We start from the raw sequence: 19,571 nt of genomic DNA on the forward strand, positions 1-19,571 counted from the left end.
AAATAAAATTGAGAATACATATGTGTTATGTATATCCATATATATACATTAATATTATATTATCTTAATTTCATATTATAGGAATTTTAAATTAATTGAACATGTGGAAAGATACTATTCTCAAAAGATGTTATCCTAATGGACTACATAATATTCCATCACTTTAATATATTGTATAAATTAAATATTTCCCTCTTGGTGGAAATTCAGGTCGTTTTCAAATTTTCACTATTGCAATGATACTGTAAATATTCTTTTACATAAATCCTTATTTGCATTGATTATTATTCCTTTTTCCTCTGCTTCCCATGCATGATGGGAGAGCAGGTTCTAGGCATACCATGCAAAATCTGGAATCCTTGGAGCTTAATATGGTGACTGGCATGTAGTAGGCACTGCTTAACTATTAATTGTTGAATTTCTGATAAATTTGGCCAGTGTGGCAGTGGGACAAAGCATATAGTAACGTGAAATGTGGAATCTAAAGCCAGATTTTGAAGGGGATTTTTTTTTTTTTTTTTCATGAACAAGATTCACTTTTAATGGATGACAGTCATGTGCAAACTGGAGGATTATATACAAGAGCTGCTGTCACTGTAGAGCTGTCTGAGCAAGAACAGACTCTCAGAATAAAACATCAACCTGAGGCACCTGTGGGGGCTCAGTGGTTGAGCGTCTGCCTTTGGATTAGGGCGTGATCCTGGGGTCCTGGGATCGAGTCCTGCATCGGGCTCCCTACAGGGAGCCTGCTTCTCCCTCTGCCTGGGTCTCTGTCTCTCATGAATAAATAAAATCTTAAAAAAAAAAAAAGTCAACCTGAACAAAGATGGGGTTTTCTCCTGCGAGTTATAGTACTCTAACCAAACTGCAGTTTGGTTAGATTTTTTTTTTTTTTTTTGGGGGGGATGGTACGGATTTAATATTTTTTAGTATTACAATATATTCTTATAAAAATGGTGCAGGTAAAAAGGATGCTGCAGATTTTGTACATTAGCCCCACTTGTCTGAGACAGCTTGGTGAAAGCAGCCGTGGCATGGAGGCGTCCCTCGTAGAGGCTGGAGGAACAGTCATGGCACCCCAGTTGGTAAAAATGGGATGGGGATGGGGAGAGCCTGGACCAGACCCCTTCCCTCTCCAGCTGGAGAATATTTTCCTCCTGCTGTCCCAAACATGCCTGACTTCCCTCACCGGAGAGGAGGAGCGGGCGCTGCTGCCGAGAAGGGGACAGGTTGGATTAGGTTAACTGAATTTTACACTGAACACAAAATTAGACAGCTGGAGAAATGTACCTGAAGGGGGCAGGTGGGGGAGAGAAGGACACAGGAAAGACTAAGGAACAAATATAGTAGGTGTAAACATTTAGCATATCAAGATACCAACTCGACCATCTCCACGGGGCACCAGCCCGTCCTGGCTGACTCAGATGTGATGGTGCATGGTCCAAGGCACTGTTGTAGATCTGGCTATTCTATTCGGGTTACAGATCCTAAATTGGGTTAATCTGCATTTCCTGATGTGGTGGTTGAAAAATGTCCCCCAAAGATGTCCACATCTTCATCCCTGGAAGCTTAATATCTTAGAATAAAATACTAAGGTTTGCCTGGTCAAGTAGCCAACCAACCCATCAATTATAAATGGAATTTTTTCTTAATTTCTCTTTGATAGTTTGTTACAGAAATGCAACAGATATCTGTATATATTTGTGCCTCCCGTTTTAAATTTGGCCATTACACTGGTCAAAATTGAGGACTGAAAGGTAAAACCCGGTATTAACAGTAACAATTACAATGAAAACAAAATGTAACTTTTTTGTTTTTGACAGGTCTCATCACTCTGGCTTATTTTTAAAAAGAATGCAAAGAGTAGGCCTGCCTAATTCTGAAACTTAACAAATGCATAACTTTAGGTATATGGTTACATTTCTTCATACCAGAGTTTTTCTTGGGTGTAAATATGGATAGAAATACCCTGCTTACAAATACGTAGATTAACTAATGGGATATATCTAGCAAGTTACCTAACCTGTAGGGAAGGCCCATTCTCCCTTCTTCTTAACTTTATTTCCTCCCTTCCTCTCTCCCTGTCTTCCTTTTGATTTTTTAAAGGGCTGTATGGCATTTCAAAGATATTTAGAAAGCACAAATGTCTGAAAAAAACTTTTTATGAAAATGTATTTAAGGAAATATGTCAGTGTTTATAGCAGGTATCATAGAAACCCAAAGCAATGATAAGGAGAGGGAAGAGAAAAAAAAGGAAGGAAAAACCTACATAATTTCCTTTCCCTCCTTCCTCCTCCTCTTTCTAATCTCTTTCTTTCTCGCTCCCCACCCTCCCTCAGAATACAAATTCCTGGGGAGCAAGTTTTCCAAGCATATTTTTATATCAACACAAGTAATGTGTTCCAGAAAAAAATAGATTTACTGCTAATCTTGAATTAGCTGAATAAACAAAAGTTTTCCAAGCCTCTGTATGGACAGCATTGTTCCAGGTGCTATGAGGTGATAGGAACATGAATAAGAAAGGTCTGCTTTCAAGTGGCTAGTGGTCTAGCTATAGTCACATATTATCTTATGGAAGTACAATAACTATAATGCAATGCAGATAACCATGCATGAAAAAAAGCATGTGTTAGAACCAAATAACCTAATTGTCCTTTCTATATGTGCTTGAGGGTTTTTTTAGTTTTTATTTATTTATTTTTTTATCTATAGAGGATATGAGGATGTGGGGCAAAGTTGGCCCTCTTGACACCAGCCCTGGTCCAAGGCACCACCCTGTCTGGTTATTTCAGCAACCTCTTAACTGTTATGTCAACTCCCCCATAGTCTATTCTCAAGACAACAGCCAGATCGATCCAGACAAACACACATCAGACCATGAAACTCTTGCTCAATGGTTTCCTGATTCACTGGGAAAGAAGCCAGTATCTTATCCGTGGTCCACAAGGCCCTCCAGAATCCTGTCCCTGTTGTCCCTCGTCCACTCTCCTGTCATTCTTTAGCACTCCAAAAATAATGGGAACACTGCTACCAGGGCTTCTGAAGGGGTTATTTCTCTGAGACATCTGCCTGGCTCCCTGCCTCCCTTTCCTCAAATCTTTACAAAAATATGGTCTTCCTTGATCACCTTATTTAGAAATTGCAATCTGTCTCTCTCTCTGCCTTGTCTTGCCACTATCATACTGTATAACTCTATCAGTTTACTGGAGCTGTCATAACAAAGTACCACAGACTAGATGTCTCAACAGCAGAATTTATTTTCTCATAGCCAAGGGGGCTGGAAGTAAAAGATCAAGGTGTCTGCAGGATTGGTTTCCCCTGAGGTCTCCCTCCTTGGCTTTAAATGACTGTCTCTCTGTATCTTCATTGGGTCTTCTTCCCTTTGTAGGTGTCTTTGTCCTCATCTTCCCTTTGTATGAAGACACCAGTCATACTGGAATAGGGTTCAAGCCAATGCCCTCATTTTACCTTAAATACCTCTTTAAAATTCCATCCCCAAATATAGTCACATTCTGAGGTACTGGGGGTCAGACATTAATGTGTAAATTTGGGTTGGGGGGAACAAAATTCAGCCCATGAAAATAGCTTAAGTGTTTTTTACCTGTTTCTTAGTAAGTTCCAAGATGGCAGATTGTCTGTTTTGTTTGTTGCCTCTACCCAGAACTAAAAAAGTTTTGAGGGTTTTTTTAGTTTTTAGGTCCATAGTGGCTGATTAATTAGTATTTGAAACGAATAGGTAGTAAAGGAATAGACAAGAAAGCCAAAGTAATCTTTTAATAGTTTGGATATGCAATGCCTGGGGACAATGCACATCGTGAATTTAGAGAGCTGTCATCAGCAAGGGTCAACTGGTCAAGGGAGACAGATCTCAGATTCTTCTCTGATCTTAGCTGATTTTTAACTGGATAGCGCTCCTCCACCTGCAGGAGATACCAACAGGTGTCTTCCCCAAGTGACTGGGAAAGATTCCAGCCTTATCAATTGGCTACGTGAGCTTGGACCAGTTGCTTGCCACTTTGGAAATTTGTTTTGGTCTGCAAAATATGGTTAAGGATTCTTGCCTCACAGGAGTAATGTGAGGTATCTGTGAAAATGTCCGGTATACAGTATTCACTCAAGCTAAAGTTTCTGACCCATGAAATTTCAAGTTATACCCCTTTCAGAGATCTACAGAGATAACAACCCACCCTTTCACCCTGCTTTCCCAGACTTAAGTTCTGTTATCTGCCTTCCAAATCCTTCTGCCTCCGCCCACTGACAGAAGAGTTTGAAAGAGAAGTAATAGAAATGAGAGGATGGTTTTTTCCCATGGCTTGTAAATAGATATATGAGGGAAACAGTAATTTAATGCCTTAAAATCAAACTCATTTTAAGAATTACTTCAAAGAGAAAAATTGCATAAAATACCAATTTAGCTACCCATAAAATCATTTACAACTTTTCCTTTTTAAAATCATAAACAGCTCTAGATTAAAGACAGAGCTTAACTGATTTGTGGAGCAGACGTCTAAGTAGGATGGGCTTTCAAACAACATAATTCATAAGTCATTTCTAGAAATGACTGCTTTAGGATAAAATATCTATTGTGCTCATCATTATGAATTTTTTATGTAGCATTAGTTTTAGTGCTATGAAGAGAGATGGCTGAAACAGCATTTTTGGTTAAACTAAGCCTTTGCAATATTTTAAATATTTCAGTGAAATGATTGTTTTTCAAGCAAACTCTGGTGGTCTATGTTGCCTGAAAAGTGATTTCAGTTCAAGCAAATTATTTCAACTGAGCCTAAGGCATGATATGTGCAGGATGCAAGCTTTAATGACTAGAGAAGTATAGATGTTACAAACAACAATAACAAATAATTTGAAAATGTTATTTAAATTATTTTAAAATTATGAATTTTGAATTAATCAATCTTTTCTTTTTTGTTTTGGTCAATGTTCACCACCTTCAGTTAGAGGGACAAAGATTAAAATGAAATGTGTATTATCCCAAAAGACGAAAAATGTAGCGACTATATAGAAAAAGCTTAAAAATTAGACTTTCAGGAGAGCCCGGGTGGCTCAGTTGGTTATGTGTCTTCCTTAGCATCCACCTTTGGCTCAAGTCATGGTCTCAGGGTCCTGGGATCTAGTCCCTGCTCAACAGGGGAATCTGCTTTTCCCTCCCCCTTCCCCTAAGTCTCTCCTCCCCCTTCTTCCCCTTCCTGCTCTCTGTGCTCCCTCTCCTACTTCTGTCTCTCAAATAAAATCTTTAAGAAAATTAACTTTTTGGGTATATCTTTTTATTGGAGTTCAATTTGCCAACATAGAGTATAACACACAGTGCTCATCCCGTCAAATGCCCCCCTCAGTGCCCATCACCCAGTCACCCCATCCCCCCGCCCACCTTCCCTTCTACTACCCTTGTTCATTTCCCAGAGTTAGGAGTCTCTAGTGTTCTCTCACCGTCTCTGATTTTTCCCACTCATTTTCTCTCCTTTCCCCTTTAATCCCTTTCACTATTTTTAAAATTCCCTGTATGAGTGAAACCATATGATTGTCCTTCTCCAATCGACTTACTTCACTCAGCATAATACCCTCCAGTTCCATCCACGTTGAAGCAAATGGTGGGTATTTGTCGTTTCTAATGGCTGAGTAATATTCCATTGTATACATAAACCACATCTTCTTTATCCATCTTTCGATGGACACCGAGGGCCCTTCCATGGTTTGGCTATTGTGGACATTGTTGCTATAAACGTTGGGGCGCAGGTGTCTCGGTTTAAAAAAATTAAAATTAAAATTAAACTTTCAAATGTTTTTGGTAAATTTTTAACTTACCCCTTGGAGCACCCCTTGAAAATGCTCTATACAGTAAGTGCTGTGAGGAATAAAAGCAAAAGAAATTTAATCAAAAGGGGAAATTTCCTCTCAAAAAAAAAATCCCCTTTTCTTCAGCTCAGTGGCTTCAGGCAGGGCACCAAAGACCAATCATCTAGAAAACCGTAAAGGCCTTCAAAGGCATGAAGCAGTACGGGTGGGGGGGGGGGGCGATTGGGATATGAGATTATATTACTGACATTTCCATTGCTTAAATGAATCCAGTTTTCTCTTGCTGATGAAGGTGTTTCACCATCCATTTGGCAGAGGCTTTTAATGCTGCCCTTATCATTTATAAAAGCTGAAAGCATGGCTCATGAGAGGTGCTGCAGTATCTATTCAAGATCTTCTACAACTGGTAACCTACTCTCATGAGATAATCTATGTATTGGCAAAGCAGGAGAGCTATGAAGCCACAAGACTTGGGTTCAAATTCTGTCTCCACCAATGTCTGGGTATGTAACTACAGGCAAGTTATAAAGACTCTATAAGACACAGTTTGACCACTGGTACAAGGGGGATGATGAGGGGCTCCTGGGTGGCTCAGCTGGTTAAGCATCTGTGTTCAGCTCAGGGCATGATCCCAGAGTCCTGGGATCAAGCCCTACGCCAGGTAGGGAGCCTGCTTCTCTCTCTCCCTCCACTTGTGTGTGTGTCTCTATCTCTCCCCATGCTCTGCTCTCTCTCAAATAAATAAATAAAATCTTAAAAAACAACAAGGGGGATGGTGATTTTAATAATACATACCAGAACCCTGCTGTCTGGATCAAATGAAATAATGCATGTAAAGGGCTTCCATGGTGCCTGGCATATAGGAAGTGTTCAATACATGTTGTCGACTCTTAATGTTACCCTGATTACAGTGCTCCAAACCCTGCCTCTGCTCCCATCATAAATGGAATCAGGTTTCTCCATTTGAGGCTGGCAAAAGGAGAAAACTGCTCCTTTGCTTTGCAAAATGCCTAATTGAAAGGCAAGGTTCTCAGTGTCAAGACAATGGAAGCTGAAGGGCTGTACATAAAAAGTAAAATATTTCTTCCCTAGGATGCATAGGTTTTTCCATGCAAAATAATTTTGGGTTTTCTTGGGATAGACCTTAGAAAGTTTTGGGGGAAGTTCAGGGAGGCTGGGAGTGCTATAGAGGACTCTGTAGAGAGGGGTGGGCCAAGAAGCAAGGTGGGAGAAAGAAGGTTGCTTCACTCTGGCTTCCTTTAACAGGCAAAGTAACTTCAGAACAAAAGCATGTAATCTAACTTTGTGTTGTGCTCCGATCTTAACTTCTACACTGCAGGGCCTCCCTCTGCTGGAAATCTCTTTCTTTAGACCTTCCCATATGGGCTCCCACTCAAAATGAATCTTTACTTCCTATACTCTACTATTGCACTACGTTTGCATCTCATACAACAATTATTTGGTCATTCAGCAAACATGCTTTGCATAATCTGTGTGCCGGGTTCTAGCTAGATATCCAAGGCAGAGTGTCAAAATCACAGTGCATTTATATGTTTCCAATAACATGTCTCTCAAAAATATTGTCAGCCCCCAAAGGCAGAAGTCACCTCCATTCACCACTGTATGACTCACATTGCCTAGCAAAATGAACTGAATAGAGTCAGTCCTCAACAGATGTTTGCTGAATTGAATGGAATTAAATAAGAGAGGTGAAATACTAAGATGAGTCTTGGTGGATGATGTTAATTGGTTAGGATTCCAGGCAGAGAAAAATGGACTCCACAAAATCACTTAGGAAAATGCATGGTGTGGGGTAGGAATGGTGAGAAATTCTTATTCTGTATAGCTAAGGGAGTGGTGAAGGATGTTGCAGAAAAGGGAGGTTGAGGCCATTTTGTAGAGAAGGCCAAAATGAAAATGTTATACTTAATTTTTTAATCAATGGGGAGCCATTGATTGTTCTTCAGCAGATGTGAGGAATAACCAAACCTGTGATTTAGGAAGCACACTTTGGCCATGGTGTGTAAGAGCATTAGGGTAGATGAGCTAAAAAGAAGTAGGCCAATAATCAAACTAATTAATTCATCTAAGCAAAGATGTTAAAAACTTCGATTGGATTGTTTGTAGAGGGAAATGGGAAGACATAAAAAGACACAGGAGACTTTGCTAAAGTACAGGTCTTAGCAGCAAGGTAGATGCAAGCACTGGGAGATGGGAGAGAGAAGGCAAAGAAAAGGAGGAGTCAGGGATGGACTGGAAATCTAGGCCTGTGGATTAGAAAAATGTGGTGCCATGAACAAAAAAGCAGTGACTGCAAAAAGCATTGCTTTATTTAGGAAAGAAATGAAGAAATAGAAGAGTTTCTTTATTTGTTTGTACTTATTTAAGGATGAAGGTCCTTGATATTATAGGGATGGGGCAACCCAGAAAAGACAGATTTTTGAGATGCAGGGGTAATAAGAGTCATGATTTTAAAGGCTGGAACAGTGAACTCAAGACCGTAAAAGGAAGCATCAGCCTTGGCAAGGACAGGTGCTTCAAAGCACTGAAATGGAAGGAGAGAAAGAAAAGGAGGCAAAAAGTCAGAGAACAATTCAGGCTTGTGAAGAGGGGAACAGAGGAAGATTACCTTGCAGAACCATGACCATCAGGAGGATCTGATGAGGGTAAAGGGACCAAGGTTCTGGGGAGAAGATTTGAGGGAAATAGAAATAAAAGAAAAAAGCCTGATTGTCACCAAGCAGTGAGGACCAAGCCAGAGTATGCTCACCATAATTACCTAGTCACTAAGTGGACGAAAGTTCAAGTGAGGAAAGGTGAGAGAAGCCCATGACCTGATAAATCCCAAAATGGACAAGCAACTCCTGAACAGAAGCTAATGATTCTCCATCATGCTCCTTCCACACCTCCTTGCATCTGCTAGGACTTCTCCTTCCCAAATATTTTCCTTTTCAATCTTCCCTGTCTTCTGACTTTAAACAACTTGAACCCCTCTTGGCCAGGAGAAAGTATGCTATCAGAGCCAATTAGAATCCTAGGACTTTGGTAGTAGATAGAAGCATAAATGATCACTTTAGTAATCCATATTTATCATTTTGCATATCAGGAAGCTTAACTAAAGCCCAAATAGATACAGAGGAGTGTGGTGTCTTGTCCAAATATGCACAGTTGGCTAATGCCAGAACTAAGATCAGGAGTCAGATTGCCTGTTGTACCTGTCTTGATACTACATTGCATTATATCAGAAGAAATAATTTTTCTATCTCTACTAACCCCAAATCCTAATGTGTCTATGAAGAAATATTATACTTTCCCATCTTTCCGTAATGAGCTTATAAAAGATTATCCTCTTGAGGTGCCTTGGTGGCTCAGTGGGTTAAGTGTCTGCCTTCAGCTCAGGTCATGGTCCCAGGATCCTGGGATTTAAACTCATGTCAGGCTCTCTGCTCATTGGGGACCTGTTTCTCCCTCTTCTTCTTCCTGCTGCTTCTCCTGCTTGTGCACATTTGCATGCTCTCTCTCTCTCTGTCAAACAAACAAAGAAATAATCAAATAAATAAATAAAACCTTTTTTTTAAAAAAAAGATTATCCTCTCAAATAAGTCAATCAGAGAAAGACAATTATCATATATCTCACTCATATGTGGAATTTAAGAAACAAAACAGAAGATCATAGGAGACGAGAGGAAAAAATAAAACAAGATGAAATCAGAGAGGGAGACAAATTATAAGAGACTCTTAATCATAAGAAACAAACTGAGGGTCGCTAGAGGGGAGTTGGTGGGGGTACAGGGTAACTGAGTGATGGACATTAAGTAGGGCATGTGATGTGACGAGCACTGGGTGTTACATACAACTGATGAATCACTGAACTCTACTTTCTGAAACCAATAATGCATTATATGTTAATTAACTGAATTTAAAAAAGATTATCCTCTCAAAAGGGGACTGGGGAAGAGGAATTGATTTATTGAGTACATACCGAAGGAGAAATGCAGTGCTATGGATTTTACATATTTTATTTCATTTATTTCTCATATCACCACTATGAGATAGTTCTTACATCTTACAAATGGAGAAGCTCAAAAATATTAATATTAATATTAATATCAATCTCATACCCACCGAATTAGAAAGTGATATAATGGAGATTTGATCCCATATTGGTGACTCCTCAAACCCACTGTCTTTAGATTAAACTATTAAATGTTAAGTCTACAAATATAAGTATATATAATACATGATGTATAAAATTATATAATAATGTATTTATAAATATACAAATAAAATATATATACAATGGAATATTACTCAGCCATCAGAAAGGATGAATACCTACCATTTGCTTCGACGTGGATGAACTGGAGGGTATTATGCTGAGTGAAATAAGTCAATCAGAGAAGGACAATCATCATGTGGTTTCACTTACATGCAGAATATAAAAAATAGTGAAAGGGACTCTAAGGGAAAGGAGGGAAACTGAGTGGGGAAAAATCAGAGAGGAAGATAAACCATGAAAGACTCCTAACTCTGGGAAACAAAGGGTTACAGAAGGGGAGATGGTGGGGGGATGGGTGACTGGGTGATGGGCACTAAGAAGGGCACTTGATGGGATGAGCACTGGGTGTTATACTAGATGTTGGCAATTTGAATTAAATAAAAAAATAAAAAAGAAACAAATATAAAACTATTAAACTTTCTCATCAACTCTCACATGAAGTGAAAAATTATTTAGCGCGAAAAAGTTTATGGCAAAATGAAAACATTATAGTCATGGACTCCTAAAGTGCATGGGTTATGGGCAATTCAAGGTGAGCCCCACTTTTCCTCATGCTGAGGTTCCCTCCTTCAGGGAAATGAACAATTTTAATCACCTCATTGTTCTTGCGAGTGAAACAAAGGTGTCATACCTTCAAAGGACTGTGTATTGTATTTTTCTAATCATCCTTCTCTTATCACCCAAGAGAGAAGGAAGCTTCTGGAACTGTGCCTGCTTTGCAAATCTAGTCCCATTTGATCTTATCCAAGAGTGCCTTCTTCGTAGAATGTCACCATGGAGACTTGATCAAACTCATGCTCTTGCACTTAATCTTGCAATCTGTTGCTGAATGGCTGATATTCCTTCTTAGGCCAAAGAACAGCAAGTTCATAAATGAGTTTTTGAAGGAAACAGAGCTGCGGACAAAATGTTTAACCCAAGTGTGGGACGTGGCACTTTGGTGATATACAAGATTAAACCTATTGTTGCATAACACAACTCAGGATGTTTAAATTAAGGCTTGGAAAAAGAAAATGTACAACCAGGTGTGTTAACTATTCTGCTGCTTGTCAAATTTTCCAAGTTTGTTTCACTCAACTAATATTTACTGAGTTAGGTAAATGTCTTGAATCTTGACTATGGAGATATAAAGATGATTGAGATATAGACTTTGGCCCCAAAGAGCTCAAAGTTTGGCCAGAGATGTGGAAAGGTAAGCGAACTATAGTATAATGTCATACATGCAGTAACAGAACCATCTGGGGAAAAAACAAGAGGCAGGAACAACTAAGTCTATTCAAATGGGATAGAGAAGGTGAAGAGAGGACATCATGGAAGGCTTCTTGGATGAAGTACCACTTGAGGTTGGTCTTAAAGGGTCGATTCATAGGAATTCTAAAGCAGAGGAGGGGAAATGAAAAGAAAACAAACCCTAACAAAGTCTGGAAGAATCACAAAGGTGAAGTAGTTAAGAAACACGGTGATCTAATACGATTAATATTTAGACCTTGGGGTCTGTAGGGATTGGCAGCAATGGGAAATGGAGAAGTGAGCTGGATATAGGAAGTAAAGGCTCTGTGCATCATATTTGTGATGTTTACTCAACCATGTGGCAGTGGTGAGGGTTGAATCATAAGGAGAGTTCAGAATATGAATAGTTTTATTAGGACTTTGAACTTCAAATTGAGTATAACGAGGGTTCTTTGTTGGGCTCTTGGCAAGGGAATGACATGATCAGATTAGGAAAAAAAAATAAAAAGCTCATTTTCCTTAAGATGTAAAGAAGAGATTTATTGTGGTACTGAGAAGTCCAAAGCAAAACTAGAGGCGGAGATGCCAATCAGGTTTGTGTAATCATCTAAGCAAGAGGTGGAAGGTATTTAGAGGAAGAGAAAAGGGAAAAAAAAATTGACATAGAATTAGATCAGAAGTGACTGAGATAGAATTAGCAGGTCTTAGTAAAGTCTGCATAGGAGGGGTGATGGATAACTAAGTTCTAGCCAATGGGAATGTTTTTCAGAAGACATACATTTCGATTCTGCTTGGTGGAAACAGGAGTTGCTTTCAGGCTTAGGAACACCGGAGCCTGGGAAAGGTGATCTTTTATTCTGGGCAGCCACGTGGTAGTTGAAATAGGTGTGTACCTGTAATGGGGGTACAATAGCAGTCTCTACCACTCACACCCGCTGAACTATTTCCTCTCCCTGAGACTGTGACTCCTCAAAGACAGGATCACTTCTTATTATTGTTTTTGCAGTACTCAACACTGCCTGACACATAAGAGATACTTGGTACATGTTGCAATGAAACAATCTTGCTATTGCTCAGACAAGTTTCATGCTCTCCTGCCCTCTGAGCTTGGCTTCAGCTGCTTCTTGTGCCTTCTGCAGGCTCGCAGCTATTCCTGCTGATTTCTGCCATTCTGTCACAAGGATCAGCTCAGGATGTTGGCCATAAAGCAGTCACTACTCAGAATGTGGACAATTGCTGCTTTCATGCTAAAAACTGGGTACTCACATTTTTGAAAGTTGAAATTTTATTACAACTGCCCACAGTGTGGAGAAATAAAAGTATAAGGCCAAAACTGAAGGCAAGACGGTAATTTTGGTGATTTCTCCAGCATCCAAGTATGTAATAAGGATTTAGATAGAAAGAGAAAATGGACAAATTGGAGGATAGAAAAACAGATTGTCTGGAAAAGCACTAAGGGAGGGAAAGCAATCAATGAATGAAACTGGAATATTAGGAAGAAGGTATAGCACTGACAGAAATTTTTAAAAAGCCCAAAGCTCGAACGTGTGTAAGGAGATGGCAGTTGGAGAGTGAATATAATGGCAAAGATATGACAAAGCTAATCCTTATGGATTATTGGATTTCCATCCTTTCCCAGAAAATAAACCTAGCTAAGTTGCCATACTGAAAATGTGGCGATGAGTTAATCAATAGTTGAAGACTTTTTATGAAGTGAAATAAAAGCATTTATAAATTGCAATTCAAAGTAATAAAGTTTCATACCCTGTTTAGATTCAAATTATTTGTAATCCATTTATGACTCAGAGGGACATGAATTTAAGTGTTAGTGGTAAATAGGATTGAGTGGATTTATCCTCCCTTAAAATGGGTATTCAGTTTCAACTTGATGTGATCAATAGTACACCAGGAAATGATAAAATTCGCAAGTAGTGAGAGCACAATTCAAACTTCTTTTAGGTTTTAGGAAGAGAGATAATTATGAAAGGACTCCTCATGCCTGCAAAGTAACCCAAATTCTAAACTTGAATTTTGCTCACTTCATGGAGCGCATCAGTCAGATCCAACTTTGAGTAGGTTTGGTTGTGAGGAGTTAAATGAACTAGCTAACAAAGGCTTTTATCTTTCACTGCTCCCCTTTTTGTACACCTCTGTAACTTCTTTTTTAAAAATATGATGATATTTAGCAGTCAGTTGAATTTTTAAAGAAATAATTGAAACTATTACATATGGAGACACAATAGATAACCCTTACTCTTTTGAAGTTCTGGAAGTAGACTCAAGTCCAGACATTACCCCCCCCCCCCCCCCCCCATTACAAATGTAATGATAGTATTTTTTAGAACTTGTTTGAATTTCACCAGAGATTATATGTTATGGCTTTACCCCCATCCAATATTTATGGATAATCCTTTTCTTTACTAATAGATGTTTGAAATAAGAAATCGGAATGAATCTTGATATTTTTATCATCTTCTAAGTGTGCACAGAACAAAGTGTACACAATATATTAATCAGAAAAAGAATAGTTCACACTTGTATTTTATAGTGGGTTATCTTCAGGTCTACTGGGTGGTGAGTGTCAAAGCTGGTAATTGAGAAAGTGTTTCTTTTTTTTTTTTTTTAAGATTTTGTTTATTTATTCATGAGAGACACACACACACACACAGAGGCAGAAACACAGGCAGAGGGAGAAGCAGGCTCCATGCAGGGAGCCCCATGTGGGACTCGATCCCAGGTCTCCAGGATCACATCCCGGGGCCAAAGGCAGGCACTAAACCACTGAGCCACCCAGGGATCCCTGAGAAAGTGTGTTTATAATGAAATAGAAGGGGTCCCGGAAAGCTAGAATAAGTGCAGCACCACCAGGGCTCACAAATGAGCGGTGTGGCCCACATGGCAAAAGTGGTAGTTTCCATATAGCATAGTGTGAGCCGTCAGTACCTAGAGGATGGACACCCCCGTACCAGACACGGTGGACCCTGGGGAGACTGACTCCCTCCAGGCGAAACAAAGACAGGAATGCCAGGTCCTATGTCACATTCAGAAATGTAGGAGATGTCAACCATCCAAGCCACTGTTCTGGTTGTTCTTTCTTCTGGAGCAGCGTGATAACTTCCTTCCTACCCACCCACAACCCACAAAGGCATCCGAAACTCAACTCAAAAATTTTAAAGCTTTTTAGGGGGAAGGATTTTTTTTTCTTTTTTTTAAATCTCTGTGATAACGTAATTCAAAACATCGGATCTTTAATTAGGAAGATGCACTTGCCTACACACTTCAAGGATTTCCAAGGCCTCCCAAAGACCACCCACGGACCAACTCCACAGACTCTGAGTCTGGAAGCCTTCAGCCTGGACTTCCTTAGCTGCACCCATTATCCCAGAGGTTTCCCAACTTTGCTCCGTGCTAAAAATCACCCGCAGAACCTTTCAACATCCCAGTGCTCGGACCACACCCCATTTTCGATTAAATTAGAATCTCAGGAGGGCGGGTGGGAGGAGCCCTACACACCCGCGTTTTCAACTCTCTAGGTTGCTCTAAAGCCCAGGCGGGTTTGAGAACCAAGTCAGGATGCGCTTTGGGCAGGGAGTGGACCTCGGTGTTCTCCGGCCATCGGCCGTTTTTAATCACTGCGTCAAAAACGGCAGAACCGTGCCTGTCGCAGAAACAATTTAGGGAAATTAAGTAACTAAGTAGCTTGGTTAAGCAACTAAGTAAGCTAAGCGCGTCGCGTTGGGCAAAGTGAGCCGAGCGGGCAAGGGCCGTGGTCCCTCCGCCGCGGGTCCCGCGCCCGGCCGGCAGCTGCAGTTCCGCCGGCCGACGCCGGGGGGCGCCCTCTCCCTCCCGCTGCCCCCGGACCGCCGGCCCCGCGCCGACCGCACAAAGAGCCCGGCCTCCTCCCGGTGACATCACAAAGGGCCGATCCCCCGCCCCTCCGGCGCCACCACGTGTGTCCCCGCGCCCGGCGGCCACCGACTCAGTCCGTCGCCGGCCGGCCCGGCAGCGGTGCAGGGTCCGTGGCCGGAGGCGTCGCTATGGGAAGCCGCCCCTCCGCCGCCCCGCGCGCAGCCCTCCTCCCTGCTTCTCCGCGGCCGCTGAGCGAGGGGAGCGCCGGGGGGCGCGGGCTGCCGCGGCCGCTGCCTCTCCCCGCCCGGGCGGCCGCGCCGCTGGGCAGGTGCTGAGCGCCCGGCCCGCTCGCCGCCCCCGCCCCGCCCGGCCGCCCGGCCGCCGCGTGCTCATGGGGTGCTGGAGGTAGATGGGCGCCCGGCCCGGGCGGCGGCGGTGGGTGCGGCGCTGGGCAGAAGCAGCCGCCGACTCCAGCTGCCGGGGGCCCCGGCCCGGCCATGGGGACCTCCGCGAGCAGCAGCACCGCGCTCGCCTCCTGCGGCCGCACGGCCCGCGCTGCGATGGTCGCGGCCGCTCTCCTCCTGGTGAGCGCGCGGGGGCGGGGGCGGGGGCGGGGGCGGCGGGGGCCGGGCGGGGCTGGGCCGGGCCGGGGTCCCGGTCGGGGCGGGCTGTGCTCCTCGCGGGCGGGCTGCAACGGGGCAGGCGCTGGAGGCGGCCCCGGGCGTCCTGCGCATCCCGGGCTTGCCCCTCTCGGGCCGCAGGGGCCGCCGCCGCCTCGGCGTGGTGGGGCCGGGGCTGCCGAGCCGGGGGTCGCGGCCGGCGGGGGGGCCGCCTTGCCGCAGCTGCAGCGTCATGCCGGGTGCCGGGTGCCGGGATGCGGGGAGGCCGGGATGCGGGGAGGCCGGGATGCGGGGAGGCCGGGATGCGGGGAGGCCGGGTGCCGGGTGCCAGGATGCGGGGAGGCCGGGATGCCGGGTGCCGGGTGCCAGGATGCGGGGAGGCCGGGATGCGGGGATGCGGGGAGGCCGGGATGCGGGGATGCGGGGATGCGGGGAGGCCGGGATGCGGTGAGGCCGGGATGCGGGGATGCGGGGATGCTACCGCAGTGGCAGAGCGGGGCCGGCGCGGGGCGGCCGCACGCTGCACCCCCGAGCTGCGCGCCAGCCGCCCTCCCCCACCGCGCCGCCTCGGCTGGGGGGCGGGCGGGGGTCCCGGCTTCTGCCAGCCGGGAAAAGAGCCCTTAGACCCGCTCTCAGGCGTCGCCGGGGCACCGGCTCCCAGCCAGCCAGCGCGCTGGCCCGGGGGGGGGGAGTCTACATAAAGGAAGATGAATTTCTCCAGGCTTGTCTCCCATCCCTCGGTCACCTGTGCTCAGGCAGGTGACCCCGCATAGCGGAGCAGGTTCCAGCTTCGGCACCCGAGCAGCATTCAGCTCCAGGGCGTGCCCCATACCTAGTCCTCCCTCACTCACCTGGTCGAAGCCTGAAACCACCCTTGACCCAAAACTTATCCCCAACTTCCCCTAGATCCTTCTCCCCTTCCGAAACGCCAGAGGGGAGGGGCCGGGTTAGGTGGAAGACAATGTATTTGAGATCAAGCCCTTGAGCCACCGTAAGCTTCCCATGCCTGTCTTTTTTTTTTTTTTTTTTTTTGTCTCTGAAGGGAGGACAGAGGTTCTTAGCTGAAACCCAAACAAAAACAAAAGACAAGAGCCTGTTTTCACGGCAGGGCTGTGTAAGGAGAAGGCAGGCTTGCTGTCTCCTTCCCAAAAAGGGCTTAATGCCTGGTCGGCCAAGATCTCTTAGATCCCAGGGCATTGCAGTTGCTATGGCCTGGGAATTCACCCTACAGACGCTCTGGTTCCCTGTGTGGGTGTGGATTTTAAGGGGGAAAGAGACTGAAGAAAAGTTTGGTGCTGTTAGCATTTATAATGAGGCAAGTCCCAGGATCCTTTCAGAGAGTCTTTTCTGCCCATTTATAGTAATGGCAAAGTCAAGATCTGTATCCTTGAAACAAGTGTGGGGGATGCTGAGCAGTAAGGGGGTCCCTTCAAGCGATGAACCTGGATTGACAGTGTTGCTGTGTAGAGAAATCCGTTTCAGTTCATGGGAACACCGACCCTAACATCAGTGCAGGTAGATCTATCCTTGAGGTTCCTCCTTCCGTCTACCACTCTACCCACCCCATGCCTCTGCGGTCCCTCAGACAGAACCGTTTATTCCATGCCTCACAGAGCCTACTCCTAGATGAAATCTTAAGTCAAGTGTGATATTTCATTCATTTTACATTTGAGTATGAGACAGGTGTTTTCAAGTAAGGCCTCCATGTAATGAAACTGTAGGTACTTTAGCCAACTGAGAGAGAGCCCAATTCCTTTTCTTAAACCATTAAACTCAGTTTATCTAAAAATTGTGCACTGGATTTGCAACTGAAGACCTGAGAATTTAAGTTTGGCTGTCTTTTTTTGTTTGTTTGTTTTGTTTTTAAATGAACTTTGTTAAGGAGCTCAGAAGCAATCTTAAGCTCTTAAGTAAAACAAGAGTCCTCCTTCTCTTGGTAAACTAATAGAAAGGTTCTGCTTCAGACCATGGAATGGCTTGAGGTTGACCCTGTTGTCCTCAGGGCTGACGGAGACGGTGTACCAGGGATCACCAGGGATTTGGCTCTAACCCCCAAGCAGGGTGGGCAGGCAATGTCTTTTCTTTTCTTTTTTTTCCATCCCCAATCTGCAAGCTCCAGTCCCCAGGATAGGTGTTGCTCCTGTAAAAAAATAACACTCTCATGATATTGATATAAGGATTATTTATCCAAATGGGATTCTCAGCTATGTGAAAATGACAGACACCAGGCCCCGGAGCCCAGCTAAACATGGCAGGTGCTCAGAACACTACTACGGGGGGCGGTGGGGAAGTTAGTGTCCTACTCATATGTTGCAGTTAGATTAAAAAAGAATAAACTCAATAAAAGGTCCTGTTTATTACGGCTTTCAGTTACAGTTGTTTTTCCAGTATTTTCCTTTTTGTGCCAGTATTTGTTACTGTCATCATTTTTGACACTTTTTTTTTTTTTTCTTGTGAGGACTGGCTCAGTGTCTGAAAGAGAACTCTCATAAGGCTTTAATAAGCTTTAAAAGAATCCTGATACCTAACATAATGCCATAAATTACTGTGTGTCAGATGCTTTCTATACAGTGTTTCACTTACTCCCCACCTGTCTGTGAAGCAGGAAGGAGTTATCTCCGTTTTACAGACGAGAAGGTGGATGCTGGGCCAACTTCATTGGTTTGTGCCTGGGCTGCGCAGCTGGCCAGTGGTGGTTCTCGGGCTGGGAGCTGGGAGGGCCTGACTCATACCCTTGCTCATACCCTTGCTCCCTCCTTTGCCACATTACCTATTTCACAACTCCAATTTGCTAGACGATGAAATGTAGCAACAGAGAAGGTTCCCTGGAGCCAAGGTGAGACTGGTGGTTTGGTGTGTGGCAGAAAATTAACGAGAGTTACATGAGTGCCTTTGGAAGAAAGTGTTCCTGCTCCTTGTACTTCTGTTTCTGATGAGTCCAGGTGTCTGCACCATACACGGAAGTATAGACCACAAACTGAAGGATAAAAATGTCATGTGTTCCAGACCAAAAGCAAAAATCTGGAGGGAGGATCAGGGAAGCCTTTAAGTTGGTGCCAGTGTTAAGGAATGCCCTTAATGTCCAGCATGACAGGACACACTCAGAGAGGTCTCTTGCCCTCAGGGAGCTTGCTTTGCCTGGACCCATAAAATGTTGGCAATCGATGCTAACGTGCATGAGGTTCTGTGTTAGCAAACCTACACGGAGCACCCGTTCTGAGAGGGGCACTGCAACCAGGTGGTGGGAACCCAGGGGTGAATTAGGATTTGGATCTTGCCCTGCAGGCACAGATCATAGGGTATGTAAAACGTACCTGGCTATCAGTAGTGCTGGTTGGGTTTCACCAGCTGATATGGAATCAGTGGATAAATGTACTCAGAGTAATACCCGAAATGTGGTTGATGTTAAAATCTTTAAATCACTTCAAGTAACTTGGGCTAGTTTAATCAGTTGGAAAGCCAGCAGAAGAAAAACCTTCCCAAGTCTCCAAATAGAATTACATACATTAGGGTTGGTAGGGAAAGTGACTTCTACTCAGTATAGGGAGGGCAGACTGCTACTGGAAAGCAGGATTTCTGACTTACCCCATGAATCTCCCATTCTTGTTGTCAAAATGTGTAGTAGAGGATCAAGCTTCTCGATCTGCGTGGTTTCTGGAGACATATGGCTAAACCAGGTTTAGCCCCAAACAGACAGACCTCCAATGTAAATAAAATAGACAAACAAAAGCAGCACGAAAAAAAAAATTCCTTGCCATGGACTGTATACTATATACTCCCTT

At 43.7% G+C, this 19,571-nt stretch overlaps 1 protein-coding gene across 1 annotated transcript in view; it reads left to right on the forward strand.

Moving 5' to 3' along the window:
- The first annotated feature begins 15,285 nt into the window (after positions 1-15,285).
- TNFRSF21 (TNF receptor superfamily member 21) overlaps positions 15,286-19,571 on the forward strand; it is a 69,242-nt gene continuing 64,956 nt past the window's right edge. Inside the window, exon 1 of the mRNA XM_041750362.1 lies at positions 15,286-15,753. Coding sequence (XP_041606296.1) covers positions 15,667-15,753 — 87 coding nt within the window. The 5' untranslated portion in view covers positions 15,286-15,666. The remainder of the gene's footprint in view (positions 15,754-19,571) is intronic.

This window comes from Vulpes lagopus, chromosome 1, assembly GCF_018345385.1.
Source record: "Vulpes lagopus strain Blue_001 chromosome 1, ASM1834538v1, whole genome shotgun sequence".
Taxonomy (NCBI): Eukaryota; Metazoa; Chordata; class Mammalia; order Carnivora; family Canidae; genus Vulpes; species Vulpes lagopus.